At 47.7% G+C, this 26,563-nt stretch overlaps 1 protein-coding gene across 2 annotated transcripts in view; it reads left to right on the forward strand.

The window, feature by feature from the left end:
- The window catches only part of ZNRF3 (zinc and ring finger 3), a 176,196-nt gene extending 150,021 nt beyond the window's left edge, over nt 1-26,175 (forward strand). For both annotated transcript variants that reach the window (XM_038762891.1, XM_038762892.1), the window contains exons 3-9: nt 10,028-10,102; nt 12,288-12,419; nt 14,505-14,615; nt 16,173-16,340; nt 19,534-19,636; nt 20,104-21,786; nt 22,131-26,175. In XM_038762891.1, the coding sequence (XP_038618819.1) occupies nt 10,028-10,102; nt 12,288-12,419; nt 14,505-14,615; nt 16,173-16,340; nt 19,534-19,636; nt 20,104-21,786; nt 22,131-22,171 (2,313 nt within the window). In that variant the 3' untranslated portion in view covers nt 22,172-26,175. The remainder of the gene's footprint in view (nt 1-10,027; nt 10,103-12,287; nt 12,420-14,504; nt 14,616-16,172; nt 16,341-19,533; nt 19,637-20,103; nt 21,787-22,130) is intronic.
- Nucleotides 26,176-26,563: the final 388 nt, after the last annotated feature.

Raw genomic sequence — 26,563 nt, forward strand, 5'->3', positions numbered from 1 at the left:
GTACTGGGTGCTTGGGAAGTACAGACCAAGAAAGTGACATGTTCCTTGCCCACTCTGCTTCCACTCTGCTGTTACCATGGTTACCATTCATCTTGGGAATTGGAACCTGCATTAGGAGAGTGGTACCTATTTTTCTTGATGGATGAGCGTAATACATGACCTTTTGTCCAATACCACAAACCTTAGTAGAAAATGATCATCTTGCTGCATTTGCCCTTAAGGGTCATGTGTTTCTGAAAATCGAATTATTTGTATCAATGCATCAATGGCATTTATTGTGTGCTCATTTATCCATGCTCAGAGCACGGGACTAAGCACTTGGGAAAGAACAGTACAACAGGGTGGGTAGATGCCACCCCTGACCAAAAGGAGTTTACAATCTATACAGGGGGAGACAGACATTAAAATAGATTAGGGATAGGGGAGTTGGTAAGATATAAGACTGTTTACCTAAGTACTGTGGAGTAGGGGTGAGACTAAAGAAGCTAGTTAGAGAAGGCCTCATGGAGATGTGATTTTAGAAGGGTTTTGGAAGTGGAGAGGGTGGTAGACTGACAGAGAGGAAGCGGGAGGAAGTTTCTGTTGTTCGGTCTAGCTGCTCAGGATGACATTGAGATCAGAAATTTTCCGTAAGAATGGAAGAGCCAAAGATGGACAGGAAAAATGATGCTCTAACCTAACGTCTTTTCGACAGGGAATGTGGAACCATGTCTACCTGAGATAGACATATCCAAAGGCAAGGAGACAGGAAAATGCCTCTGGCGTAGTCATGAGGCTTACGGTCATGCCGATCATTTCCCTTGGCGAAGAAAGTATAATAGAACATAGGCTGGAAACACACCCAATGGCGGTAGAAAGTGTAAGCTCTTTTGAGGGCAGGGATCACACCTGCTAGTAAGTTCCCAAGCTCCCAAGCATGCAGTGAGCACAGTTCAGTAGGCTACACACAATAGGCACTCAAATAGTATTGACTGAGTGAACTGATTGAGTGGATTGGCAAAGAAATAATCCCAGGGAAGCTGAGATTTTTTGATGACCATTATTATCTGGGGTCACTACAAGTGTAAATTTTGAACAATTCAAAATGGACAGGTTAGCTCTGTTAGGGGCAGGCACTTGCATCGAGGAGCAAAACTTGGAAACGTTTTCACGCTGCTACCCAAAAATGAAACTGCTTTCCTGAGAGCACTTTACGAGCCAGAGTCAGCCTACTGCTGTGGCATTTTTCATTCATTCTTTCCATCACATTTATTGAGCACTTAACTGTTTGCAGAGCATTGCACTAAGTGCTTGGAGAGTACAGTACAACAATAAACAGACACATTCCTGGCCCTCAAAGAGTTTATATGAATTCGGGGCTGGAGACTTCAGTAGCTCACAAGTTTATCAGAATTGGCTGAGACCTTGTTACTTTTCCCTACTCTGTAAAATCTCCAAGTCACAGTCCTTTGGAAATTTAAGTCCCCCAAAACGGTTTATTTATTGGTTATAGACTCATATTCCTTTCGGTCGACACCATCAGTGTCAACCACCGTCAGTGGTGATTATTGAGCACTTATTGGGTGCAAAACACTGTAGTAAGTGCTTGGGAAAGTACAATACAAAGTTGACGATCCTGGCCCAAAAGGAGCGTACAGTTTAGAGGGAGAGACAGTCATGAAAATCAATTATGGGCAGGGGAAATACTAGAGCATAGGAGTATTTACAGAAGTGCTGTGGGCTGGGGTGAATATAAAAATAGTAACACTTGTTAAGAGCCTACTACGTGCCAAGCACTGTTCTAAGCACTGGAGTATATAGCAGTTAATCAGGATGGACACAGTCCCTGTGTCCCACAGGGAGCTCACACTTTAATCCCCATTTTACAGATAAGGTAACTGAGGCCCAGAGAAGTTAAGTGACTCCCCCAAGGTCACACTGCAGACATGTGGCAGAGTCAGGATTAGAACCCAGATCCTTCCGACTCCCAGGCCCATGCTCTGGCCACTAAACGACACAGCTTCTCACAAGGGCCACAAAACCAAGTGTAGTCATCGTGGAGCGGAGGATGGATACCAGGCCTCTGCTTCTGCAAGACTTCAGGGAAATACAATGGTGGCTTAAATTTGCCTTTAACCGCCCTGTAATTCTAGACTCCAGCAGCTTCAGGATACAGTAACACCTTGGTTACCAATTCATCTGAACGGAGCTCCTTTATAACAAGGCCAGCCATTTTTTTTCCCCTCAGAAAGCTAAAAAGTCTTCGGCATTTAAGTGGGATGAGGTCAGCATGTCATATGACTCAGCTGGTAGAATGTCACTCCTGAAATTGATGCCAGCACCCACTCTACTTGCTTCCTGAAGTTTCCTACGCTCAAGACAGAATCTCTATTATCAGCATTGCAAATGGCGCATGTGACTCTGGCCCCCCTAGTTATTTTGGGGGGCTCAGACAGTGAGCTTGGCTGGTGCCATCATCTGTCTCTCTTTAGACCCAAGGTCAGGCTCCGCGTCAGTAGACTGTAAGCTCATTGTGGGCAGGGAACATGACTGTTTATTGTTATATTGTACTCTCCCAAGTACTAAATACAGTGTTCTGCACACAGTAAGCAGTCAATAAATACGATTGAATGAATGAATGCATCCAATAGCGAGGCGAGATCCCCAACCCTAAGGTCCTGGGGATTGGTCAGATCACCATGGTGCTCATCACAGTGCAGAAGCAAGGATGAAGTAGGGGGAGGGAGATAATAATGATGGCATTTATTAAGCACTTACTATGTGCAAAGCACTGTTCTAAAGCGCTGGGGAGTTTACAAGATGATCAGGTTGTCCCACAGGACAACCCACAGGGGGCTCACAGTCTTAATCCCCATTTTACAGATGAGGTAACTGAGGCCCAGAGAAGTTAAGTGACTTGCCCAAAGTCACACAGCTGACAATTGGCAGAGCGGGGACTTGAACCTATGACCTCTGACTCCAAGGCCTGTGCTCTTCCCGCTGCTTCTCCATGCCCTCGGCTTGGCCACCACAGTTTAGACCATCGTTGCCACTTCCTGCGCTGTATGATGGCGGCCAGCAGAGGCCAAACTGCTACAAGCATGAGACCGTAGCTCTCCCCGAGCCCTAGCCATAACCATAATTTATTTCAGTTTCTCTCTTCCCCTCTAGACTAGAAGCTCCTTGTGGGCAGGGAAAGCACCTACTGACTCTGTAGAGAAGGACTGTGGCCTAATGGAAAGAGCAAGGACCTGGGTTCTAATTCCGGCCCTGCTGTGTGTCTGCTGTGTGACTTTGGGCATATCAGTTTACTTCTGTGCCCCAGTCACCTCATCTGTAAAATAGGGATTAAAATCTGGATTAGCTTGTATGTATCCCAATACTTAGAACTGTGCTTGGCACATAGTAAGCGCTTAACATGTATTGCACTGTTCCCTCCCAAGCACTTAGTACAGTGCTCTGCACACAGGAAGTGCTCAATAAATCCCATTGAGCAGTTGATTGATTGACTGCTATGGCCTCTAGCTTCAAGTGGGAATGGACTTTCCACTGAGCCCTGGCCACTTTTTGTGGGGGGTGGGTCGTTTTTCCCTTTACCCCGGGGGGAGGGTGGGGGATATGTGTGTGTGTGCCTCTCTCTCCTTGCCCTCCCCCCCCCCCCCACCTTCCTTGGTGACATCTTTATACCTTTTATTTACCTTCTTCAGCCCCACCTCCCTAGAAACCCCATCCCATATCTCTCCCCTCCTCACAGTGAAATCAATCAATCAATCGTATTTATTGAGCGCTTACTGTGTGCAAAGCACTGTACTATGCGCTTGGGAAGTCCAAGTTGGCAACATATAGAGACGGTCCCTACCCAACAGTGGGCTCACTGTCTAGAAATGCCACCACTCCCACTGAGAAGAATCAAAAACCAGCACTGCCTAGTGGACAGACCACTGGCCAGCGAGTCAGAAGGACCTGGGTTCTAATCCCAGCCCCACCACTCGTCCGCCGTGAGACCGTGGTCAGGTCTCTTCACTTTATCCGCCTCGGTACCCTCATTTGTAAAATGGGGATTAAGACTGTGAACCCCATGTGGGACATCAACTGTGCCCCACCTGATTCGCTTGTATCTACCCCTGCAATTAGTACAGAGCCTGGCACATAATACGTGCTTAACAAATAATATAAAAAAGCCCCCACCCCTAGATCGCTCCCTTCCTCGCAGTGAAGGTACTGGCACTCCTGCATCCAAGAAGAATCGAGGAAAGCAGCGTTCTTGAGCAGCTGCTGTGTAGTGAATTGAAGGACAAATGAGCGAGCAGGGAAGACAGGAACAAATATTTTAGCGACGGAAGGAAGCACTATCTGATACAATGTGAGAGAACCACGGGCTACCAGCAGACCAGTTTGGAGGCAGTAGGTGGCTGTAGTGCCTGGCATGGTGCTAGCAGCGTCCCCATGGCTCAGAAAGAACTTCAGGAGCTCGGTGGCAGCGGCAATCATCCGGTGGTATTTATTGAGTGCCTACTGGAATGTGGGGGGGGGGGGGGGGCGTTTTGCCAATAGGAGAAGTCAGGCCTCAACAATCAGCACAGTTTTTACTAAGCGGTCAGTATGCACTAAACACTGGGGACTGGAAGCTCGTTAGGGGAAGGAAAAGCATGTCCACTAATTTTGTTGGACCAGATAGAACCCGGGCCTGGGAGTCGGAAGGACCTGGGTTCTAATCCCAGCTCCAGCATACGTCTGCTGTGTGACCTTAGACAAGTCACTTAACTTCTCTGGACCTCAGTTACCTCATCTTTATAATGAGGATTGATTAAGAGTGTGGGGCAGGGACTGTGTCCAACCTGATTGGCTTGTATCTACCCCAGCACTTAGAACAGTGCTGGCTCATAGTAAAGTGCTTAACAAGTACTATTATTATTATTATTACAGTTATGTGGTTCCAAAGCTGCCATGGAGTGAGAACTTGTATTACCCCAGTGTTTAGTACAGTGCTTGGCACATAGTAAGCACTTAAATTTTTTTAAAAAAGCTTGTGTCACAGACAACCAGAAGCACAGCAAATGAAACTTTCCCTCCTTTGCAGTGGATATTATTGCCTAGTAATCTAAATGATGATGATGGTGGTGGTATTTGTTAAGTGCCTACTATGTTCTAAGCGCAGCGAGGGGATACGAGGTAATTAGGGTATCCTAGTTGGGGCTCATAGTCATCATCCCCATTTTACAGATGAGGTAACTGAGGCACAGAGAAGTTAAGTGACTTGCCCAAAGTCACCCAGCTGACAAGTGGCGGTTCTAGGATTAGAACCCATGACCTCTGACTCCCAAGCCCGTGCTCTTTCCACTAAGCCACACTGCCTGCTCTACCCTGCTAGAGTATCTTGTCTTCAAATATAACCAAAAAGCCTGAAAGAAGCTGGCATGGCAAGATTTTCAAATCAGGGAGAGACTCTGGTTTACAACTTTAATCATATAGTCAATCCAGAGTTGGGACACGTGGGCTAACTCAAATCAAGTGTATTGATAACCCAATGTAGAAAAGGAAGTCTTCTGATTTATTATGTTTTTACAGAGACTAGTCAAATCAAAAGCATGGAACTTGTAGACGCCCTCAAAAATCACAGGAGGTATAAGGAAGTTATTCTAATTAACCAAAAAATACCCGATTCAATCATGCTAAGAGTGTTTCCTCAGTGTCTAACCACATCCACTTTTGCCCTATCAATTTCTCTAACAACAATAGGGTTTTCGTAGTGCCAGGAGTTCAAGCTGTAATTTTTCATGATTTTCATCATCAGTTCACATTTCCGAACCTCCCTGAGGTGCTTGGCCTGACATCAAAGTGCCAGGAGGTGGGGAGCACAGAGTCCACAGAAGGCCTGACCCCTGAAAAAAAACTCTAGGGTGGGCCCCAAGGTGAGAAGTCAATCAATTGATGGTATTTATTGAGTGCTTGAGTGCTTCCTGTGTACAGAGTACTGTACTAAGCACTTGCACATTACAACACGATCCACACCCGCAAGGAGCTTTCCTTTTTGAGGGAGAGGCAGACATTAAAATAGATGAGGGTTAGTGGAAATAGAGTAGAGGACATTTCCTTTAGGTTTCTGTATCAACAGATAGCTGCAGTTTTAGCATGTGACAGCTGAGGAACCAAAAGCGTTTTCCCAAATTGTTATTCAGTGTCATGAAGGGTGAGTCTGTGGCTTGACTTTACTCTCCAGATCCTTTTAGGGGCCTTGGCCCAATCTGACCAACTCCAAGTTTGGTTAGGCCAGAAAATCTGTGGAGGAATGTGTTGTGATTGAAGCATATTGGACAAAGGTAGACAAGGTCTCATCTCGCTAAGAAGTCTGACCTCAGAAAATACTCAATCCTGCAGTTTTCCCAGATGTAGAAGATGAGGGTGGTACACAACTTAAAAGAAACTTGTCAGGATAAATGAGACCATGCCTGGGAGATTCCTGGGAAGAAGTGCTTTGAATGAATTCGAGGTGATGAAAAGTGTTGTTTGTCTGCCAGCAAAGGTGTGCAATTGAGAATTGGGCCGTCCAGAGTTTCCTGATTATTGTTCCCTATGTGTGGGGGACTGTTCAAACCAAGACGGAGCGAAACAGATTGAAAAATTTCCCGAGGTTAAACGCGTTCCATTGTCCCTTCGTGCCTGCCCTGAATGGACCACACTCTCATTCCTGAAACCGATAGCTGAAAGACAGGAGACGGAAGAGCCTTTCAGGGCAGGCTTCTGCCTCAGAGCCATGTCTGCCCCAGAAAAGGCACTAACCCAGATTCCTTTAGCTTTTTATCTCCAACAATGATTAGCGACTACCCAGGTGTATCCGCATCAAAGAGGACATTCACTTGAGGTGCTCACAGACCGAGACGAAATGCTAGTTCAGAGAGCTCATTTCCCTCAGGTGCTTGCTGTTTGATGTACTCGATCGACTTTAAAACGAAATCCAAATAAGTAAAGGAATGAGAAATGGCCTATTCATCCTCCCCTCTCTTTCTCTCTCTCTTTTTTTTTTTAAGCCACGGTCTGGGCAGTGATCCTTATTTCTTCTGCCTGGAAGAGAAATAATGCCACATGAAAGCAAAAATCACAGCACAGTTGCCACTTATTCCTGTTCTGGAGCTATTGGCTCCCACGAATAATAATAATAATAATGATGTTGGAGTTTGTTAAGCGCTTACTTTGTGCCAAGCACTGTTCTAAGCACTGGGGGGATACAAGGTGTTCAGGTTGTCCCACATGGGGCTCACAGTCTTAATCCCCATTTTACAGATGAGGTAACTGAAGCCTGGAGAAGTGAAGTGACTTACCCAAAGTCACATAGCTGATAAGTGGCGGGGTCGGGATTAGAACCCATGATCTCTGACTCCCAAGCCCAGGCTTTTTCCACTGAGCCATGCTGCTTCTCTGCAGCATAGAAGCCTCACAAAGAGCCCTTGTGTCCCTAAGGTTCTTGTCCTACTGTGATGGAAACCAAACTCTCCATCTTGGGCCCCCATTGATGTCAGAGACATTGGTCTGCCATCAGTAATTTACTGAAAAGTGTTTGTAGGAATTCAGGAAACGGCATTTCATTAAAGGATTCAAGGCATATACAGAAATGCCAATGAAGTAGCAAAATCTTACTGTCCAACTAGTAGAGTATGATCAATCCCATTTCAAGGCAGGTTACATCGAAATGAGCAGTTTCCAGAGGAAGGTAAGCCAAATCAGAAGGCTTTAAATACATCAGGGATAGGTCAACCCCTTGTAGACTGTAAGCCCGTTGTGGGCAGGGATCATCTCTATTGTACTTTCCAAGCACTTAGTACAGTGCTCTGCACACAGTAAGCGCTCAATAAATATGATTGAATAAATGAATGAATACCGTGGGGAAGCAGTGTGGCTCAGTGGAAAGAGCACGGGCTTTGGGGTCAGAGGTCAGGGGTTCAAATCCCAGCTCCGCCAATTGTCAGCTGTGTGATTTGGGCAAGTCACTTAACTTCTCTGTGCCTCAGTTACCTCATCTGTAAAATGGGGATTAAGACTGTGAGCCCCCCCATGTGACAACCTGATCACCTTGTAACCTCCCCAGCAAGTCACTTAACTTCTCGGGGCCTCAGTTACCTCATCCGTAAAATGGGGATTGAGTGCGAGCCCCCTGTGGGACAACCTGATCCCCTTGTAACCTCCCGAGCGCTTAGAACAGTGCTTTGCACATAGTAAGCGCTTAATAAATGCCATCATTATTATTATTAGAACAATGCTTTGCACATAGTAAGCACTTAATAAATGCCATCATCATTATTATAACAATGCTTTGCACATAGTAAGCGCTTAATAAATGCCATTATTATTATTATTATTAGAACAATGCTTTGCACATAGTAAGTGCTTAATAAATGCCATTATTATTATTACTATTATTATTAGAACAATGCTTTGCACATAGTAAGCGCTTAATAAATGTCATAATCATTATTATTATTATTAGAACAATGCTTTGCACATAGTAAGCACTTAATAAATGCCATTATTATTATAGCAATGCTTTGCACACAGCGCTTAATAAATGCCATCATCATTATTATTATTATTATTATTATTACTAGGGCTGAGGCTTTGGTATGTCCTCTTGTTCCTCACCTAGAACATTTGCTGCCCTGAAATTTTAAAGACCGTAGTGTTTCATTTAGGGCTTACCGTGTGGTCCAGAGATGGTATTTATTGAGCGCTTACTGTGCAGGGTACTGTAGTAAGCCCTGGGATACACACAGATAATCAGGTCAGACACAGTACGGTATCCTTGCCTGCTCAAGGCGGCTCAGATTTTTCAGGTGTACCAAATATCAATTTTTTTTTAATGGCGTTTATTAAGCGCTTACAATGTGCAAAGCACTGTGCTAAGCGCCGATCTAAATCAACGTCAAAGACGCCTCTTCAAGTTGACGGCACAGTGCCCTCTAGTGAACGGATGGAGCTGTTGGTTTAGCAGCAGCCCCTAGCTGCTTGATTTGCTTGGGCTGCCTCTCTCGTTCATTCATTTAACCTATTTATTGAGCGCCTTCTGTGTGCAGAGCACTGTGCTGAGCGCTTGCAAAAGTAGGATACAGCAACAAAGAGTGACACTCCCTGCCCACAACGAGCTCACAGCCTCACGCTCTGCTTCGTGGGTTCCCCACCATTCATTCATCTCCTTTCCCATCTCCTTTCCTCCTCCTTCCCCATCTCCTTCCCTCCTCCTTTCCTTTCTCCTTCCTTCCTCCTTTCCCATCTCCTTCCCTCCTCCTTCCCCATCTCCTTCCCTCCTCCTTTCCTTTCTCCTTCCTTCCTCCTTTCCCATCTCCTTCCCTCCTCCTTTCCCATCTCCTTTCCTCCTCCTTTCCCATCTCCTTCCCTCCTCCTTCCCTGCTCCTTCCCCTCCTCCTTCCCCATCTCCTTCCCTCCTCCTTTCCCATCTCTTTTAGAGTGTGAGCCCACTGTTGGGTAGGGACCGTCTCTATACGTTGCCAACTTGGACTTCCCAAGCGCTTAGTACAGTGCTCTGCACACAGTAAACGCTCAATAAATACGATTGATGATGATGATGATGATTCATTCAATCGCATTTATTGAGCGCATACTGTGTGCAGAGCACCGGACAAGTACAAGTCGGCAACATATAGAGACGGTTTCTACCCAACAACGGGCTCACAGTCTAGAAGGGGGAGACAGACAACAAAACAAAACAGGTAGACGGGTGTCAAAATCGGCAGAACAAATAGAATTAAAGCTATATGCACATCATTAACAAAATAAATAGTAAATATATACAAGTAAAATAAATAGAGTAATAAATCTGTACAAATATATATACAGGTGCTGTGGGGAGGGGAAGGAGGTAGTGTGGGGGGAAAAGACAGTCCACCCAAAAAAACCTAAAAAACAAATGGCAGAGCCAGGATTAGAACTCAGTTCTCCCAGTCCTATGCTTTTTCCACTAGGCCGTGCTTGCTTCTCTTTAAGCTCGGGAAACTGATGCGATTTCAGGGTTGATAACACTTTTTTTTGTCTGTACCAGGCAAAGCGAGCAGTGCAGAGAGGAGCTACGGCAGTTATCTTTGATGTATCCGAAAACCCTGATGCTATTGACCAGGTAAAAAAAAAAAAAAAACGAAAAAATACTCTCAACGGTTAGAACCTTTCACCAGACACCCTGAAGCAGGCATTTCCATTACTGAGGCCAAGAAAATGAATTCTCTATATTCCTTTCGTGTTCTTTTCTTTTAAAGGATCAAAACCCACCAAAGGCGTGGTCTTTGGAGCCCCTTCTGGATTCCCAGCAACTACTTCTACCCCTCTACACCTCCTCCTTCCACCCCCCCCAACACACACACCCACACCACACAACACACCATGCAGTGTTGTCAAGCCACCCAGTAAGGTAACAAGGAACCGTTAGGCTTGGCATCTTCTGGTTGGGCTCTCCTCTGCTTTTAAAGGCAGCTCTGCGACTCTTGGTCAAGGATCCTTATCAATCAGTGATATTTACTGAGCGCTTACTGTGTGCAGAGCACTGTACTAAGCATTTGAGAGAGCGCTTCTTTTGTTATAATAATAACAGTAGTGTTGTTTAAGTGCTTACCCTAAGCACCCTCTAGACTGTAAGCTTGTGGGCAGGGGATGTGTCTGTTATATTGTTATAGTGTACTCTCCCAAGCTCTCAGTACAGTGCTTTGCACACAGTAAATGCTCAATAAATGTACTGACACTGTACTAAGCACTGGGGTAGGGAGAACACAATCGGATTCTTCTGTCGTACATATCGTATCATGTTCCTTCTGTTGCTGTCTCCCCCATCTAGTCTGTGAGCCCGTTGTTTGGTAAGGACTGTCTCTATATGTTGCTGACTTTTACTTCCCAAGCGCTTACTACAGTGCTCTGCACACAGTAAGCGCTCGATGATTGAGTGAATGAATGAATGTTGTATCCTCTAGACTGTAAGCTCATTGTTGGCAGGAATTGTGTCTATCTGCTGTGTTATATTGTACTCTTCCAAGCACTTAGTACGGTGCTCTGCATACAGGAAACACTAAATAAATGCAATTGATGGATTTGGTGCAACAGAGTTGGAAGGCAAGTTCCTTGCCCAAAAGGAGGTAGTCTATATTATTCTTCCCCTCCTCATCCTTGTATTTGCACATTGGGAGACCAGCTTAAAATCGATCAGTGCTTGCTTGCTGTATGCAGAGCACTGTACCAAGTGTTTGAATAATTGAAATTTGTTAAGCATTTGCCATGTGTCAGGCACTAACTAGAGGCTGGGGTAAATATGTATTAGTCGGGTTGGACCCAATCCCTGGCCCAACTGGGACTCACAGGCTAAACAGAAGGGAGACCTGGATTTAAATCTGCATTTTATAGACAGTCTGGCATACTGGATAGATCTCTGGCCTGGGTGTCAGACAGCCCTGGGTTCTAGTCCCGGCTCCTCCACTTGTCAATCAATCAATCAATCAATCGTATTTATTGAGCGCTTACTCTGTGCAGAGCTGTGTGACCTTGGGGAAGTCATTTCACTTCTCTGGGCCTCAGTTACTCCATCTGTAAAATGGGGGTTATGACTGTGAGCCCCATGTGGGATGGGTACTGTGTCCAACCTGATTACCTTGTATCTACCCCAACACTTAGTTCAGTGATTTCAATCACACTGCAGGCAAATGGCAAAGCCAGGCTTCGAAACCAGGGCCTTTGACTCCCAAGCTCGGGCTGTTTCCATTAGGTTGCAGTGCTTGTCATTAGTAGTCAGTACCTTTAGAACCTTTATAGTGGTTGGAGAGTATGTTGTAGTCAGGAACTAAAGGCTGGAGTTGTGAGGGGTTTGAGTGTTGTCTCTTCCAAGTACTGTTTGATCTCCTTATTTACTGTTCTTAAATGTTAGTTGTATTTTTAATGGCATCTGTTGTTTGTAACTTATTTTGGTTTTTGTTTATCTCTTCTCCCCCTCTTGGATTCTTAGCCCCATGTGGATGGAATTGTGTTGCCGAAGTGCACTTTCCAAGTGCTTAGTACAGTGCTCTGCACACAGTAAGCGCTTAATAAATACAATTGAATGAATGAATGGAGGCCCTCTCCTTTTAGCTTATTTTGTCTCTTCCCCCAGCGCTTAGTGCAGTACCTGGGACAATACCATAATTTATCCCACTCCCCTCCCATTCCCTCTTCCTCCCAGTTGGCCTACATGTGAGCTTTTTGATTGGTGATCTCTTTCCTTTCCTAGCTAAACTAGGGTTCAGAAGAACATGTGAGCTTGTTGATGGGTGATCTCTTTCCTTTTTTAGCTAAACCAGGGTTCAGAAGACCCACTGAAGAGGCCGGTAGTCTACGTTAAGGGAGCGGACGCCATCAAACTGATGAATATTGTGAATAAACAGAAAGTGGCACGAGCCCGGATCCAACACCGACCCCCTCGGGTAAGCTCACGGAGGCGTCTTCTCTGTCGCCATGCGGTTCTTATTTCCGCTTCTCACTCCTGTTGCATTTCCCACCTTCTGATTCTCCAGAGATGTTTCAGGGAACATTTTTGGTGGCCCGTGTCACACCTCAGAGGGCAACAGGCTGGTCACTCACCTCTGGACTGTGGCAGATACTTCCAGTGTACCATAGTCCCAGGCCTTAGGTGACTCAGGATGTGGTCAGCGTGAGTGTTGAGTTGGGGGAGAAGCCACCCCAGGTCCTGCCGGGATTTAATGTCCCGTGGTGGTTGACAGAGATTGTCTTGATAATTTTCCTTCTTCCATCCTCCACTTGGAATTGTCTAGGCTCCTGTTTCTCTCTTCCCTTCTTCCTCCCTTTCTTCTGCTACCCTTTCCTCCCACCCACATCCCTAAAGGAACAGAAAGGGGAGGGGTGACAGGGGGAATGAGGGTGGGGGTAGAGAAGAAAGAACAAAAGCACCAGGCCCTTCCCTTCCCCTAGGGTTCGAGGTAAATTGAGGGTGGGGCTGTTAACATTTTTGTGTGGAGCTGAATTGTTTTGTTGAGATCTGTTAAGTTGGAAGGAAGCTTAAAGACATTAATTAACACCCTGTACTAGAGCCTCCGTAGAAGGACTGCACTAAAGACACAGGCCGAGCCATTCCAGTTTAGGGGGCTTCTCTTAAATCAAGTGAAGGGGGAGATGCGCTGGGTGAACCTGACACTTACCAAAGGTCTTCTTCGTAAAGCTCAGGCTTGAGAATTATGTCCAGGGAGACAAGGTGTTCCCAAAACTCCCCCGCTTCCTTCCCACAGGGCACTGGGATCCGAAATAAGCCATTTCGGAGCCCAGCCACGAATGCATAGTGGCAAAGTACTCTGCCTGCTTGGTTGTTGGGTGTTGAAACACATACCCGAGTTTCTTTACAGAACTTTTTCCCGCCTTTGGGAATCCCGTGCAGGATGTGGGTCTAATCCCGGCTCCACCACTTGTCTGCTTTGTGACCTAAGGCACGGCACTTTGCTTCTGTGGGTCTCAGTTATCTCATCTGGAAAATGGGGATTAAGACTGAGCCCCATGTGGGACATGGACTCTGCCCAATCTGATTAGCTCAAGTCTACCCCAGCGCTTAGTACAGTGCCTGGCGCATAGTAAGCACTCAGCAAACATCAAAAAAAAAAGTAGAGGCAGCTTGTTGAGGACCAACTATGCTGACTTAATTCCCTTTGGGGGAAAAATGGGTAAAAAGAAAGTGGAACTCTGGCAAGTATGACTCATTGAAATGAAAGCTGATATTTGTGGAGACAGCTTACAATTTTCTGCATTTTAAACCATTAATTGTATAGCTAGTAATCACTGCTCTCCTGAAACATGGCATTCACTCCTTTGTTCTATAAATGTAATATTTGCGCTTCTCTGGAAGAGCCTCAAAGCACAGCCTATCCTGTGGATCCTGTGAGAAATTCCCTTCCCTGCCCAGAGTGGCTACGTCCCGTTTTCTTAGCGCACCAGAGCTGCCCAGTCTTCAGGCCCCCAGTTTCTCCGGCTCTTTTCTCTATTCCTCAACTTTCACAGCCTCTCTAGAAAACCGGGAACCTTAAATGGTTGCCTAGACCAAATCCATCATACTCTTCCTGAGCACTTGGAGAACCTTAAATTCCCCCTACTGCCTAGACCAAATCCATCATACTGTTCCTGAGCACATGGAACAGTACTCTGCACAGAGTAAACACTCAGTGAATACTACCTGTTTTTGGATTGGCACACTTAGTTCCCCTCTCCCTCAGCCCCACAGCACTTATGTACATATTCGTAATGTATTTATATTAATATCTGTCTCCCCCTGTAGACTCTAAGCCCGATATGGGCAGGGAATGTGTCTGCCAATCTCTTTTATAGTGTACACTCTCAAGTGCTTAGTACAGGGCTCTGCACATGGTGAGTGCTCAATAAATTTGATTGATTGATTGATTGTGATGCTCATTGCCAAAATACTGGCCTACAGCCTGACACACAGGAGACGGGTGGCAAGCAGGGAAAAATAATACGTTTTTGCGTCTTTTTTTTTTCCCCCTTCCTAGCAACCCACTGAGTACTTTGACATGGGGATATTTCTGGCCTTCTTTGTGGTGGTATCCTTGGTTTGCCTCATGCTTCTGGTCAAAATCAAACTAAAACAGCGACGCAGTCAGGTAAGAACTCAGAATAGTCCAGTGTGCTCACTCCTTTTATGGCTTCCCAGGGAAAACCAAAATCAGCCAAAGAGACCCCTCGCAAAAGTCTTTGAAACGAAAGGTTTGTCATTTTCCCTATAAGAGTAGTGTGGTTCTGTTTGGGATCTAAGCCCCCAGAGGGTCATGCCTTCTGTGGCCGTGAGCTTGTTACTAATACTCCCAAAATTGCAATGGCAGTAGAAACCAAATTGAGGCTTTTAGGGAAAATGGCTGTGAGCCTCTTCTCGGAGTATTGAGCGTTCTTGAAAGCACCTGGATGGAAGTTCAACTGAAGTAGTGAATAAGGAGACATGGGGAGACTCTCTGCCCCGTTCCCCTGTTCATAACTGGGCCTTTTGGAGGAAGGAGGGCTTCACATTGTTCTTGGTCAGCTGTCTGTGAAAAGGAGCAGGGTGGAAGGTTTCCAGAACCTGCCACAGAAGCTCCTCTAGATTGCAAGCCCCTTGTGGGCAGGGAATGTGACTACCAACTCTGTTATATTGTACTCTCCCAAGCACTGAGCTCTGCACACAATATGCCCTCAATAAGTACCAGTGATTGATTGATTTGTCCCCTTGGCAACTAGGCAAAGGGTCCAAGATTCTGGGACCCTTACTAATTGCAGTGGGGCTGAATGGAAAGAGCTGGGTTCTGATACCATCTCTGCCACTTGCCTGCTCTCCTGTGTGACCTTGGGCAAGTCACCTTATTTCTGAACCTCATTTTCCCCATCTAAAAATGGGGATTCATTAACTGTTTGGTTTTGTTTTGTTTTTATAATGGTATCCGTTAAATGCTTACTATGTTCCAGGCACCATACTAAATGCTGGGGTCGATCAAAGGTGGTCAGGTTGAACACTGTCGATGTCCCTTATAGGGCTCACAATCTTAATCCATTTTTTTGTCCTCCTACTTAGACCCTGAGACAGTGTGTGGGACAGGTACTGTGTCCAACCTGATTATATTGTATTTACTCCAGAGCTTAAAACAGTACTTGTAAGCATTTAACAAATGCCACCAAAATTATTCTTAAAATTCCCTCACAAGGGACAGGAGGGGGCAAAAAGAGGAAACGGAGGATGAGTCCCCTGATCCTGTCTCCCACCACAGGAATGGGATCCAGGCACCCCCTCTGAGCAGGCAGAAAAGGAAGGCAAGAGTTTTGAAGGAAGTGTTACCAAATCTGGGGCAGGGAAGTATAGGGAGAATAAAAGTTAATGGGCTCAGAGAAATCCTGTTGGTTTCTTATGATAGGAAAAGGTCATGTTGAAAGGGAAGGAGAGTCTTTCTACAAGAAGAGTGTTTTGTCCTCATAATCCTTAGGTGGGGCTAGTGTATGAGGAGGATGAGAAGCCTCAGGAGAGGGTATCTTTTAAACAACTGAGATTCTTACTGATTTTTAGTGAGATCTAGCCGCTTAGTTTGAGCCACCTGGCACCTTTCAAGTGCTCAGGTGTGGCTGTCCTAGCCCATTGATCCTGTAATCCGAGTCCGATTCCGGGAGAAACCTGACCTCTTTGATGTCCTGCCCCACAGAATTCCATGAATAGGCTGGCCGTGCAGGCCCTGGAAAAGATGGAAACCCGGAAATTCAAGTCGAAAAGTAAAGGCCACCGGGAGGGAAGCTGTGGAGCCTTGGACACGCTCGGCAGCAGCTCAACGTCAGACTGTGCCATCTGCCTGGAGAAATACATCGACGGAGAGGTAATGGAGACAGAGGGCGTCGGAGGCCATGGGATCGAATTGGCACTCGTCAGTGGCAGGGTGGGAACAGGAACCGATTTAAGCTCTTTGAGGGCAGGGACTGGGTCGACCGACTTCAACAATAATGGTGTTTGTTAAGCGCTTACTGTGTGCCAAGCACTGTTCTAAGCACTGGGTTAGATACTATGTGTCAAACACCGTTCTAAGTGCTGAAGTAGATACAAGTTAGTCAGGTTGGACACAGTCTCTGTTCCAAATGGAGCTCACGGTTTTGATCCCCATTTTACAGAAGAGGTCACAGACCCAGAAAAGTGAAGTGACTTGCCCAAGGTCACACAGCAGACAAATGGCAGAGCTCAGATTAGAACCCAGGGCCTTCTGACTCCCGGGCCCGTGCTCTATCCACTAAGCCTTTCTGCTTCTGTTGTATTGTTCTCTCCCAAGTCCTTAGTACCTGTTAGGTGCTCAGTAAATGCCATTGGTTGACTGAAGGCTGTTGATGGGCATTGGGCCAGTACTCTCTGTTGCCCTGACCTGATGGGGTTTGAAATGTTACAGGTTTTAAGGGGATGAGTTCCAGATTATTCAAAGCAATGCTTTCCCCAGATTTTTCAAATTCCAATAGTCTGGGGGTAGAAGTCGATCCTGAAATCAGTAGGGGCTGAAGGACATGACCCTGTGATGGGGAAACAGTAACGTGCACGTGACAAGCATAATTTCTAAACAACTTGACCCCAATGAGCACGGCTCATCAAAACAGAATAATTTAGATTTATGGGCCTGGAAAATCAAATTCAAATAGGTGAGTTGGGAATACATACAGATGGTCCCAAATTGCCTTTGAAAGTTGACTGAGAGCCAATTTGGGGTTCTGACCAGTTGACGGGGAGATGCAGTGAGGCCTAGTGGAAAGAGTTAGAGGACCTCGGTTCAAACACCAATGTTAAAGGCATTTTTATCTAATAACCTAAGAGAAATAGGCAGCCATGGGGAAGCTAGTGATGTGCTCTGAAAAGCGTTCTGAAAAACAGCATGGACTAGTTGGATAAAATACAGACCTGGGAGACAGAGACCTGAATCTAATCCTGGTTCTGCCATTTGTCTGCTCTGTGACCTTGAGCAAGTCACTTAACTTCCCTGTGCCTCAGCTACCTCATCTATACAATGGGGATTGAGTCTGTGAGCCCCACGTACGACAGGAACTGGGTCTAGCCAGACTAGCTTGTATCTACCCCAGTGCTCAGTACAGTGCCTGGCACATAGTTAACGTTTAACAGATACCTTAAAAAAAATCCAGGTTCTGCCACTTCCCTGCTGTGTGACCCTGGGCAAGTTATTTACCTTCTCTGTGCTTCAGTTTCCTCAACTTCAAAATGGGGACCTGTTCTTCCTCCTGCTTAGACTGTAAGCTCCACATGGGATAACGGCTGTATTAACACATATTTACCCTAGTGCTTAGAACAGTGCTTTAGCCACAGTGAGCACTTAACAGATGCCATTGAAAAGCAGAAAAGGCAGTTGCATGTAGATAGAGGGCTCAAGTCAGGGCAGTGAATCAGGAGGTCATTTCAGTACAGCCAGTGCTTCTTGAAGAACCTTGCCCCGTTTGTGCTCAGGCCTCCATTAGCACTGCATGAATGTGGACAACTGTTTCTTCTGACACCGTATTTTGCCCGTGTTCTAGCAGAATCAATCAATCAATCAATCATATTTATTGAGCGCTTACTATGTGCAGAGCACTGTACTAAGCGCTTGGGAAGTACAAATTGGCAACACATAGAGACAGTCCCTACCCAACAAGCAGAACTAACCCTATACATAGTAGGGAGGTGATAAAGGCTTTGCTTAGGATTTCAGCTGCTCTGAAAAGAAGCTCAGGAATCTTGCCCATGTTCTGATGCATTTTTAAAAGATTCCTAGAAGGTGGAATACTTTTCCAGGGAATGGAGAAAGGGCCTAGGGCTCAAGCAACTGTTGGTCTTCTTCGATATGAGGTAGTTCTAGATTCTCCAGATTTAGTTGGACAATGCCACCCAGGGACTGACTAGGCTGCTTTCCTCCCATGCCGCCCATCCTGCCCTTTTCCTAGGAGAGGAGTCCCTCTCAGGAGTCCTACAGGCTGCTGGGCTCCGTAGGGTAAACACTCGTTTGGGTGTCTGGACTGTCAGACCCTCCCTCTAGACTATAAGCTCCTTTGGGGCAGGGATGGCATCTACCAATTCCTTTGTACTGCACTTTCCTGAGTGTTTAGTACAGTGCTCTTCACACAGTTCAGCGCTCAACAAATACCGTTGGTTGATTGTCCTTCACTGCCCCTCGCAGCCTCACAGCACTTGTGTCCATAGCTGTAGTTTATTTCTATTAATGTCTGTCTCCCCTTCTAGACTGTTAGCTCGTTGTGGGCAGGGAATGTGTCTGTTACAGTGTTCTGTTGTACTCTCTCAAGCGCTTTGTACAGCGCTCTGCACACGTTAAGCTCTCAATAAATACAATTGACTGACCTTGCCCCAAGAAATACAGAGGTTCCGTGAAGCTTAGGCCCCGGTGTATTCCCCTTTGAACAGGCATCTATTATTCTGATTTTTAAGTTGGTTATCTTTGCCTAGGTGTAGGCTCAGTCTCCTCCTCCTGCTCCCACTAAATCCCATGCTGGCGTGGCAAGAAACATGAGGTTTCCCTTATATGCTGGAGTGCCTTGGGACAAGGTGCAGAAGGAATAGTAGGAGTGTGTATCACACAGCCATGACCCACAAGCCATCTGTTTGCCATTGGAGTAATGTCTGAACCATTGTTTATCGCCTCCTTAAATTCCCACCTTCAATCCTATCTTAAAAGAACACAAGCCTGTCGGGCATTAGAGATTCTAGGCCGGTTATAACTGAGGAAAGCGGTGAGGGAAAAGAGCTTGAGAAGTGAGGCTCATAAAGTCCTACCAACACGGGAAGCTTCAGTCAGTCCGTCAGTCGTGTTTATTGAGCGCTCACTGTGTGCTGAGACCTGTACTAAGCTCTTGGGAGACAACAATGAACAGACACTTTACCTGCCCACAATGAGCTTAGAATCTAGAGGGAGGGGCTTACAGCACAGAGGCTTGAAATGTTCCGTTGAGCGAAGGCAGAAGCCGATGTCTTTGCAGCCCCGACCCCTCCGGCCTCAACGCTCAGCTCCCTTCCTCTCCCATCTCCCCTCGCAGGAGCTAAGGGTCATTCCGTGTACCCACCGGTTTCACAAAAAGTGTGTGGATCCCTGGCTGCTGCAGCATCACACTTGTCCCCACTGTCGCCACAGCATCATCGGTAAGTGCGTGGCCGCTTGGCAGGCCGAAGCTCTCAGATCCCGGAAAGAGGAGATGGGGCCGCCGACAGGGCGATGCCATCACCTAGAAATGATGGCTGCCTTGACGCAGTCCACCCTTCTGACCTCCTCTTTCCCCTCTCTGCCCCCCACTTTCTTACCTCTCCACTTGTTTCTCCTCCCCGATTCTCTCCGTCCCCTCCCCCTTGTGAAAGGTGGAGGTTCCTTGAGATGTAGTGGGGTCCAAAGCTAAGAAGCCCCCTCTCCCAGGGGGAGGGTTTCTTGAAACCACACACTGCTGGGCAAGGCAGGTGAATCGCAGAGGAATTCTGGCCAAGGGTGGGCACAGTGGTTGGATTTCCTGACTAGGAGCGAGCAGTCCGCCCCCACCCCCCCAGCTCCCTCCACCACCATCCTCCCACCCTGCCCCTCGTTCACCCCTCTCACCGTTTTCTCTTCACCCCTCCAGAGCCAAAGGGCAATCCCATGCCCGTGTGCCTGGAGAGCAGTAACCCGACCCCCGGCCGGCAGCAGAGGGTCATCCTGCCGGTCCACTACCCCGGCCGGGTCCACCGGACCAGCCAGATTCCGGCCTACCCGACGCGCACGAGCATCGACTCCCATGGAAACCCCATCACGTTGCTGACCGTGGACAGGCCCGGGGAGCAGGGCCTGTACCCGGCTCCGGCCCCGGCCCCGGCCTACGTCCGCGGTTACCAGCCGATCCACCTGGACCCCGCCGGGAGCGCGCACCACTGCGGCCTGGAGCACAGGGCCTACTCGGCCACCCACGCCTTGCGGAGGCCCAAGTTCGGTGGGCGCGGCTTCTCCAAGGCAGCTTGCTTCTCCCAGTACGAGACCATGTATCAGCACTACTACTTCCAGGGCCTCAGCTACCCGGAGCAGGAGGGTCACCCCGCGGCTGGTGGGGCCGCCCCCAAGGGCCCCTCCCGCGCCTTCCCGACCGGGGGCAGCCTGCTCTTCCCCACAGTGGTCCACGTGGCCCCGTCCTCCCGCGTGGAGATGGGCAGCACCTCCAGCTTCGGCTGCTACCACGGCCACCGCTCCGTGTGCAGCGGGTACCTGGCGGACTGCCCGGGCAGCGACAGCAGCAGCAGCAGCAGCAGCAGCAGCAGCGGTGGGGGCGGTGGGGGCGGCGGGAGTTGCGGCCCGTGCCACTGCTCCTCCAGTGACTCGGTGGTGGACTGCACCGAGGTCAGCAACCAGGGCGTGTACGGGAGCTGCTCCACCTTCCGTAGCTCCCTGAGCAGCGACTATGACCCCTTCGTCTACCGCAGCCGGAGCCCTGGCCGGGGTGGGGCCGTCCTCCCAGAGGGGGCCCCGCGGGAAGAGCCCCCGGCCTCCTCCTTGGGGGACCAGCTATCGGACTGCAGCCTGGAGATGAACTACAGCAGTAATTCCTCCCTGGAGCCCAGGGACCCCCACAGCTCTACCTCAGAGGGAGGGCTCGAGGCGCCTCCCGTGGCCCCCGTCGCCGGACGGAGGACCTGGCAGGGCCCGTGGGCCAGCACCGGATCCCCGGAGCTGGCCTGCCCCTGCTGCTCGGAGATCCAGCCCTCGGTCCCAGAGCCCGGCCCGGCGGCGGGGGCAGCTGACGACGGCGGGGCACCGTTCTCGGGCTCGGCCCCATGGGGGGCGCGCGGCCCGGGGGCGGAGCCGTGGCTGGGAAGCGCCCAGGGCTCTTACGGTGTCCCCCCGGACCACCTGCACAGGACAGACGGGGCGAAATACGAGGGCTTGCCCTGCTGCTTCTATGAAGAGAAGCAGGTGGCCCGCGGCGGGGGTGGCTACACAGAGGACTATGCGGTGAGTGTGCAGTACACGCTCAGCGACGACGCCCTGCCCAGCTGCTACCCGGGCCTGCGGGAGCCGGGCCGGCGCATCCCCATCATTCCCGAGGATGTGGACTGTGAGCCGGGCCTGCCCCATGGCTGCCAGAGGCCCTGGACCCACAGCTCCTGGGAGGGGGCCCCGGGAACGGACCCTCGACAGTGGCATAGGGGCAGGGCCTTCGCGCAGCCGGGCTGCTCGGAGGAGGAAGAGGAGGCGGAAACCGGAACGTTCCTCCCCAACACCACCCTCGTTTCTCAGGAGGCGGCAGCAGCAGCAGCAGCAACCAACAAGGCTGCAGGTAAGAGGCGGAGCTGATTTTCAGTGGATGTTTCCATCTACCCCGCTTCCCGCCCAAAGGACTCCCCCCTGCCCTGCCCGGGCAGCGTATCCCAGGGGCGACCAGATCCTCCTGGTTGCCGGGAGCCTTTCTGGGGACTGGAATACCAGCGGTTTCTCAGGCTTTTTGGAAACTGCAAGGTCAGAGGGTCCATGGGAAACTAATCACTCGGGCTCTCGGCGAGGGGGAGTGAGAAAGCAGGAGGAAACAGAGCTGTCCTGTAGACCCCCTTGCCCCGTCTTTTCCCCGGGGGAATTGTCACAAGTCACCTCGGCTGGCTCTAACGCCTGTGTTCTCTCACCCAGGATCAGAATCTCATCGCCTGGACGGGAGCCCGGAGTCCTAGGTAGCTGGACCACGGCAATCTTATGGAGACTTCACGTTCTGTTCGACTTTTCAAAAACAAAACAAAAAAATTGTTTTTTAGCTCTGACAAACACACAAAAATGGTAATATGGAGAGCCCTCCCCTCGCTCCAAATTGTGAGCCGCCTGTGGTAAACCCTCAGCCCAACCCTGATCCTGTTTAAAACAGCCTCTCTCCTTTCTCCGTGAAACCTCCAGAATCCTGTCGTCTCTACAATATATATATATATTTTTGTGTGTGTGTGTGAAGTAGATCTGTTTGCCTGGGGTTCCGAGGTGGTTGGGATCGAGCTCTTCATCTTTATGGTATTTGTAAAAAGTATTATTTAAATATATATTTTTAAAAACCCTAACCCTCCCAACTCTTTTGCCGAACAGAATCAAACTGCCGCGTTAGGTGAACGCACGCATCCTATGTAGATCCCGTTCTCTCTCCCCGTTGCGTCCCGGGGGAGTTCAGGACTTCGGTAAGCTCAGGGCCATACCTGCCTTAGATATTTTAACCAGAAACTTGAAATGGAACGACTGTCTGACCCTGGCACGCACTGGAGAGCAGTACAGTCTGACCCTGTGCTTCCTACTGGCAAGTTCTCCCGGTGGCATCCCAGCCTCAGGGAGAGGCAGGGGCCCACAAGAGGGTGGGCTTGGTCTGGCAGCCCTGCCTAGCTGGCTGGTAGCCCCCGATAGAATTTGCTGCAGGGTGCGGGGCAGTTGCCTGGACACGAGGTCATTCGGGGGTGCCTTTGACTGTGGTTGCTGCTCCAGGGTGGCGGTGGGGTTTTTGCACACCTCTGACCTTCTGAAGACCAAACTCACGATTCTCGAGTCATTATTGAGAGGAAAAACACAGGGGTTTGGCAGTGCCTGCCCAGGACTAGTCGAGTCTGCAGTTGCAGTTTCTGCCACTTTCCTAACGCGGCTCGAACTAACTCTTCTAACCTGGGGTTGGGTAAAGGCATCAGCTGCACATAAAGAAATATTCTGTCTCTGTGGAAGTGGCTTGGGGGTCCTTGGAAACGTACGAAGATGGTTTGATCTGGTTTGAGGGAAACTTGGTGGTGTTGTAAGTTTTATTGCCTCGAAGACTGCAGTAGAGACCATTGGGCATGTATATTGAGAAAGGGGCTGGCAGGTAGGTTGTGGGTGTGTGTGGGTGTGGGTGTATGGGTGTGTGTGGGTGTGTTTTGAGTGGATGTACATGCCCTTGGCTTTTACTGGAGTTGTGAGCACCCAGCTTCCATTCATGAATCTGGCAAAAGTATTCCTGTAAAGTCAGCCTGCTTTTCTTTGAAGACACTTGGATGCCCTTCTAAGAGCTCTGACCATTTAGTTTTTAGGCAGGCACATAGAATGTTGACCACATTATCTCCTATATATCGGTGGTATTTATTGACTCCTTTTTGTGTGCAGAGCATTTGGGAGAGTGTAATACAACAGTGTTGGTAGACTCGTTCCTTGCCCACAAAGAGCTTCCACCTATTTCCAGGAGAGAGGCAGTATTTAGAATAAATATAGGTGCCTTGAACATGGCTGAAATTGCCCATCTAGATTTAGAATGTCCGCTACCTCATCTTCTCATGGTTTTATCCTTTCTTTGCTGTTTGTACTTTATAGTCGATTATGGCGTAGCTTAGCCTAAAGGGCAAATGTCATTAATGTTTTCTTAATTCCAAACTAGTACTGGAAGGTTTGCAGAAAGAAACAATGGAAAATAATATTTAATGGGGATTGAAACCAGGATTTTTCTACCATGTTGTTATGTGGCTCTGCTTTTGACTTCCTTTTCTCTGTGCTGGGGGCAGGAATAGGAAATGTTTTGATCGTTTCTACCCTTTTATCGAAAAGCTAATTGGTGGCTTGGGAATCAATCAATCGTACTGACTGAGCGCTTACTGGGTGCAGAGCACTTACTAAGCACTTGGGAGAATACAACAGAGTCGGTAGGCATGCTCCCTGCCCACGACAAGCATACAGAAACAATATTCCCTCAGCTGGAAGCCAAGTAGGAGGACCTGGGATTTGTATTCATTATATCACTGGGGCAGTTGGGCTAGCAAACCTACATGCCCCCCAAGGCCTCACGAACTAATGGTAGATGCCCTTGGAAAAAGCCCTACAGTGTTTGGGATCACCTGGCACCTGTTGGAGAGACTTCATTGCTGCCATCATTGCAGCAAGGGTTGATATTTAAAAATTGCCTTCCATGTTTTTATCACATTCCCCCAAAACGTAAGCTCTATATGGGCAGAGATAGGTTCTACCAACTATATCGTAGTGTATTTTCCCAAGCACTTGGTGCAGTGCTCTGCGCAAAGTAGGCATTCCGTAAATACCATTGATTGGTTGGGAAAGCTTGGTTGAAGAAAGATCACTACCATAGGCTTTCCCCCCCATTTCTAGTTTTGACAGCCTATAAGCAACTACAGAGGGTGAGAAAGTGGAATTACCCAAGCTTAATGCTTAGATTTTAAATTCTAGAAAGCTAATATATAAATGGGAAAAAAGTTCCCTCAACCCTTGAGTATGACAAGTAGGCGATAATGGATGGTAGTGGTTATATACCAGTGTCTTAAAATGTCTTCAATTTGTAAGCTGGTCAGGAGAATCAAATGTTGAGATTGGGTCTCCCCTATTTTAAAAGGTAGGCAAATTCTGCTCTGCAGGAATGTGTGGAACAAAGACATCTCATAAACACAAATCTGTTCAGACCTACAGAGGGTTTACCCCACACAAAAAATGCACACACAGTAACTTCTCTGACATGGGGATTGCATTTGTAAAATAACTCTAAATAGCAGGATGAACCCCGCGTTAAGGAAAACTTGCCTTCTAGGATAATCCCTGGGCACACACACATTTATTCCCACATCCTGTCCTCAGAGATGGAAGCTCGTTCCCTAAAATTCCAGCCACGGTCTATCCAGCAGGTGGAGTAAAAGCACATTATGGAAGGAACTGACTGAACCTCAATTTACTTGTTCCCCTTAAATAGGACTGGACTCACGCTATGCTCCATACAACCCCCAGTCTCCTGGTCAGGTGACTCTCAGGAGTAAATGGGGATTGAGGAGAAAGGAAAGCCATGGACTAGCATGTTTTTCTGTGAAAACACCCAAAAGCCAAAATACATCCTTTTGGTGCCATAGCTACCAATCGTGGGCTACTCCGCACCCGCTCAGTCTGTTTCAGGGTAGGCAAGTTAATTGAAGTAGGTAAGGGCCGATCAAAATGGTATTTTGAATGCTCCGAATAGCAAGTCTTCTCCCCTTCCACCCCGTCACCCACCCGTTCCTGCCGGCCCTTCCTCTAGGGGCTACCTCAAAGGAAAACTTGGTCACTTCCTCCTTCCTATTAAAGGCATTTTATGAAACTTTGTCTTTTGTTCTCTTTGTCAGCTCCTCCTTCCTTATTTGCTGCTGCTTCACCCCTGCCAGGATTGCCTGCAAGACAAATGCTTTACAAATAGGTAAAAGATCATTACGCAGTAGGGTATTTTTGAATGGAAACTGCTTTTTTCTAGTCTTTAGAGGAACCGATTCCAGCATTTGGAGGCTCACAAGGCACTATGTAAAATGTCTTTTGAAACTTTTTTTCATAGCACTTAAGAGATATTTTGTACAAAATTTTCTGTAAAGATTTGTAAAGAGATGGTCAAAGGGCTTGTTCTCCAACATTACCATTTTTCCAATATTTTAAGGCTAGAAAACAACTTGTGTATATTCTGTATATGTATAGCAGCACATTTCATTTATGGAAATATGTTCTCAGAATATTTATTTACTAATATATTTATCTTAAGCCATGTCTTATGTTGAGAGTGTGACATTATTGGAATAATCATTGAAAATCACTAACATGAGGCCCTGTAAATACATGATAATTGCACAGATTTTACATATTTGCCGACCAAAAAATGATTTAAAGCAAGTTTTAGTTTTCACAGTTTTGTAACAAAGTGTACAAATGTCTGTAAAAAAAAGCCCAACAAAATACAGTTTTATCAAGTATGTTTTGTATATTGTCATTGTTTTGTCTTGTTGCCAACGGCTTCTCAAAGAAAACCCAAGAAACTTGCTGGAGCCTTGAGTTTGTGCAGCAGAAAATGAATTGAAGAGCCACTTCCCACATTCAGACCCAATTCAGATCAGTTGGACTGCTGGGTCCAAGTGGTCCACGTTAGAGGGTTTTTACTTGCGTTTGTGGAACTTGATATTCTCTCTGCAGTTAATATTTTGGGGGATGGAATAGCGGATGGATACTTCTGGAGACCTGGGCCAGAGAATGTATCTGTGAGTGAGTGGGACTAAGAGCCCCCCTACTATAAAATGATCAAAGCTACAAGGATGGTTTTCAAGTGGGCCAATAGCTCGATC

Source organism: Tachyglossus aculeatus, chromosome 21 (genome assembly GCF_015852505.1).
Source record: "Tachyglossus aculeatus isolate mTacAcu1 chromosome 21, mTacAcu1.pri, whole genome shotgun sequence".
NCBI classification, from domain to species: Eukaryota; Metazoa; Chordata; class Mammalia; order Monotremata; family Tachyglossidae; genus Tachyglossus; species Tachyglossus aculeatus.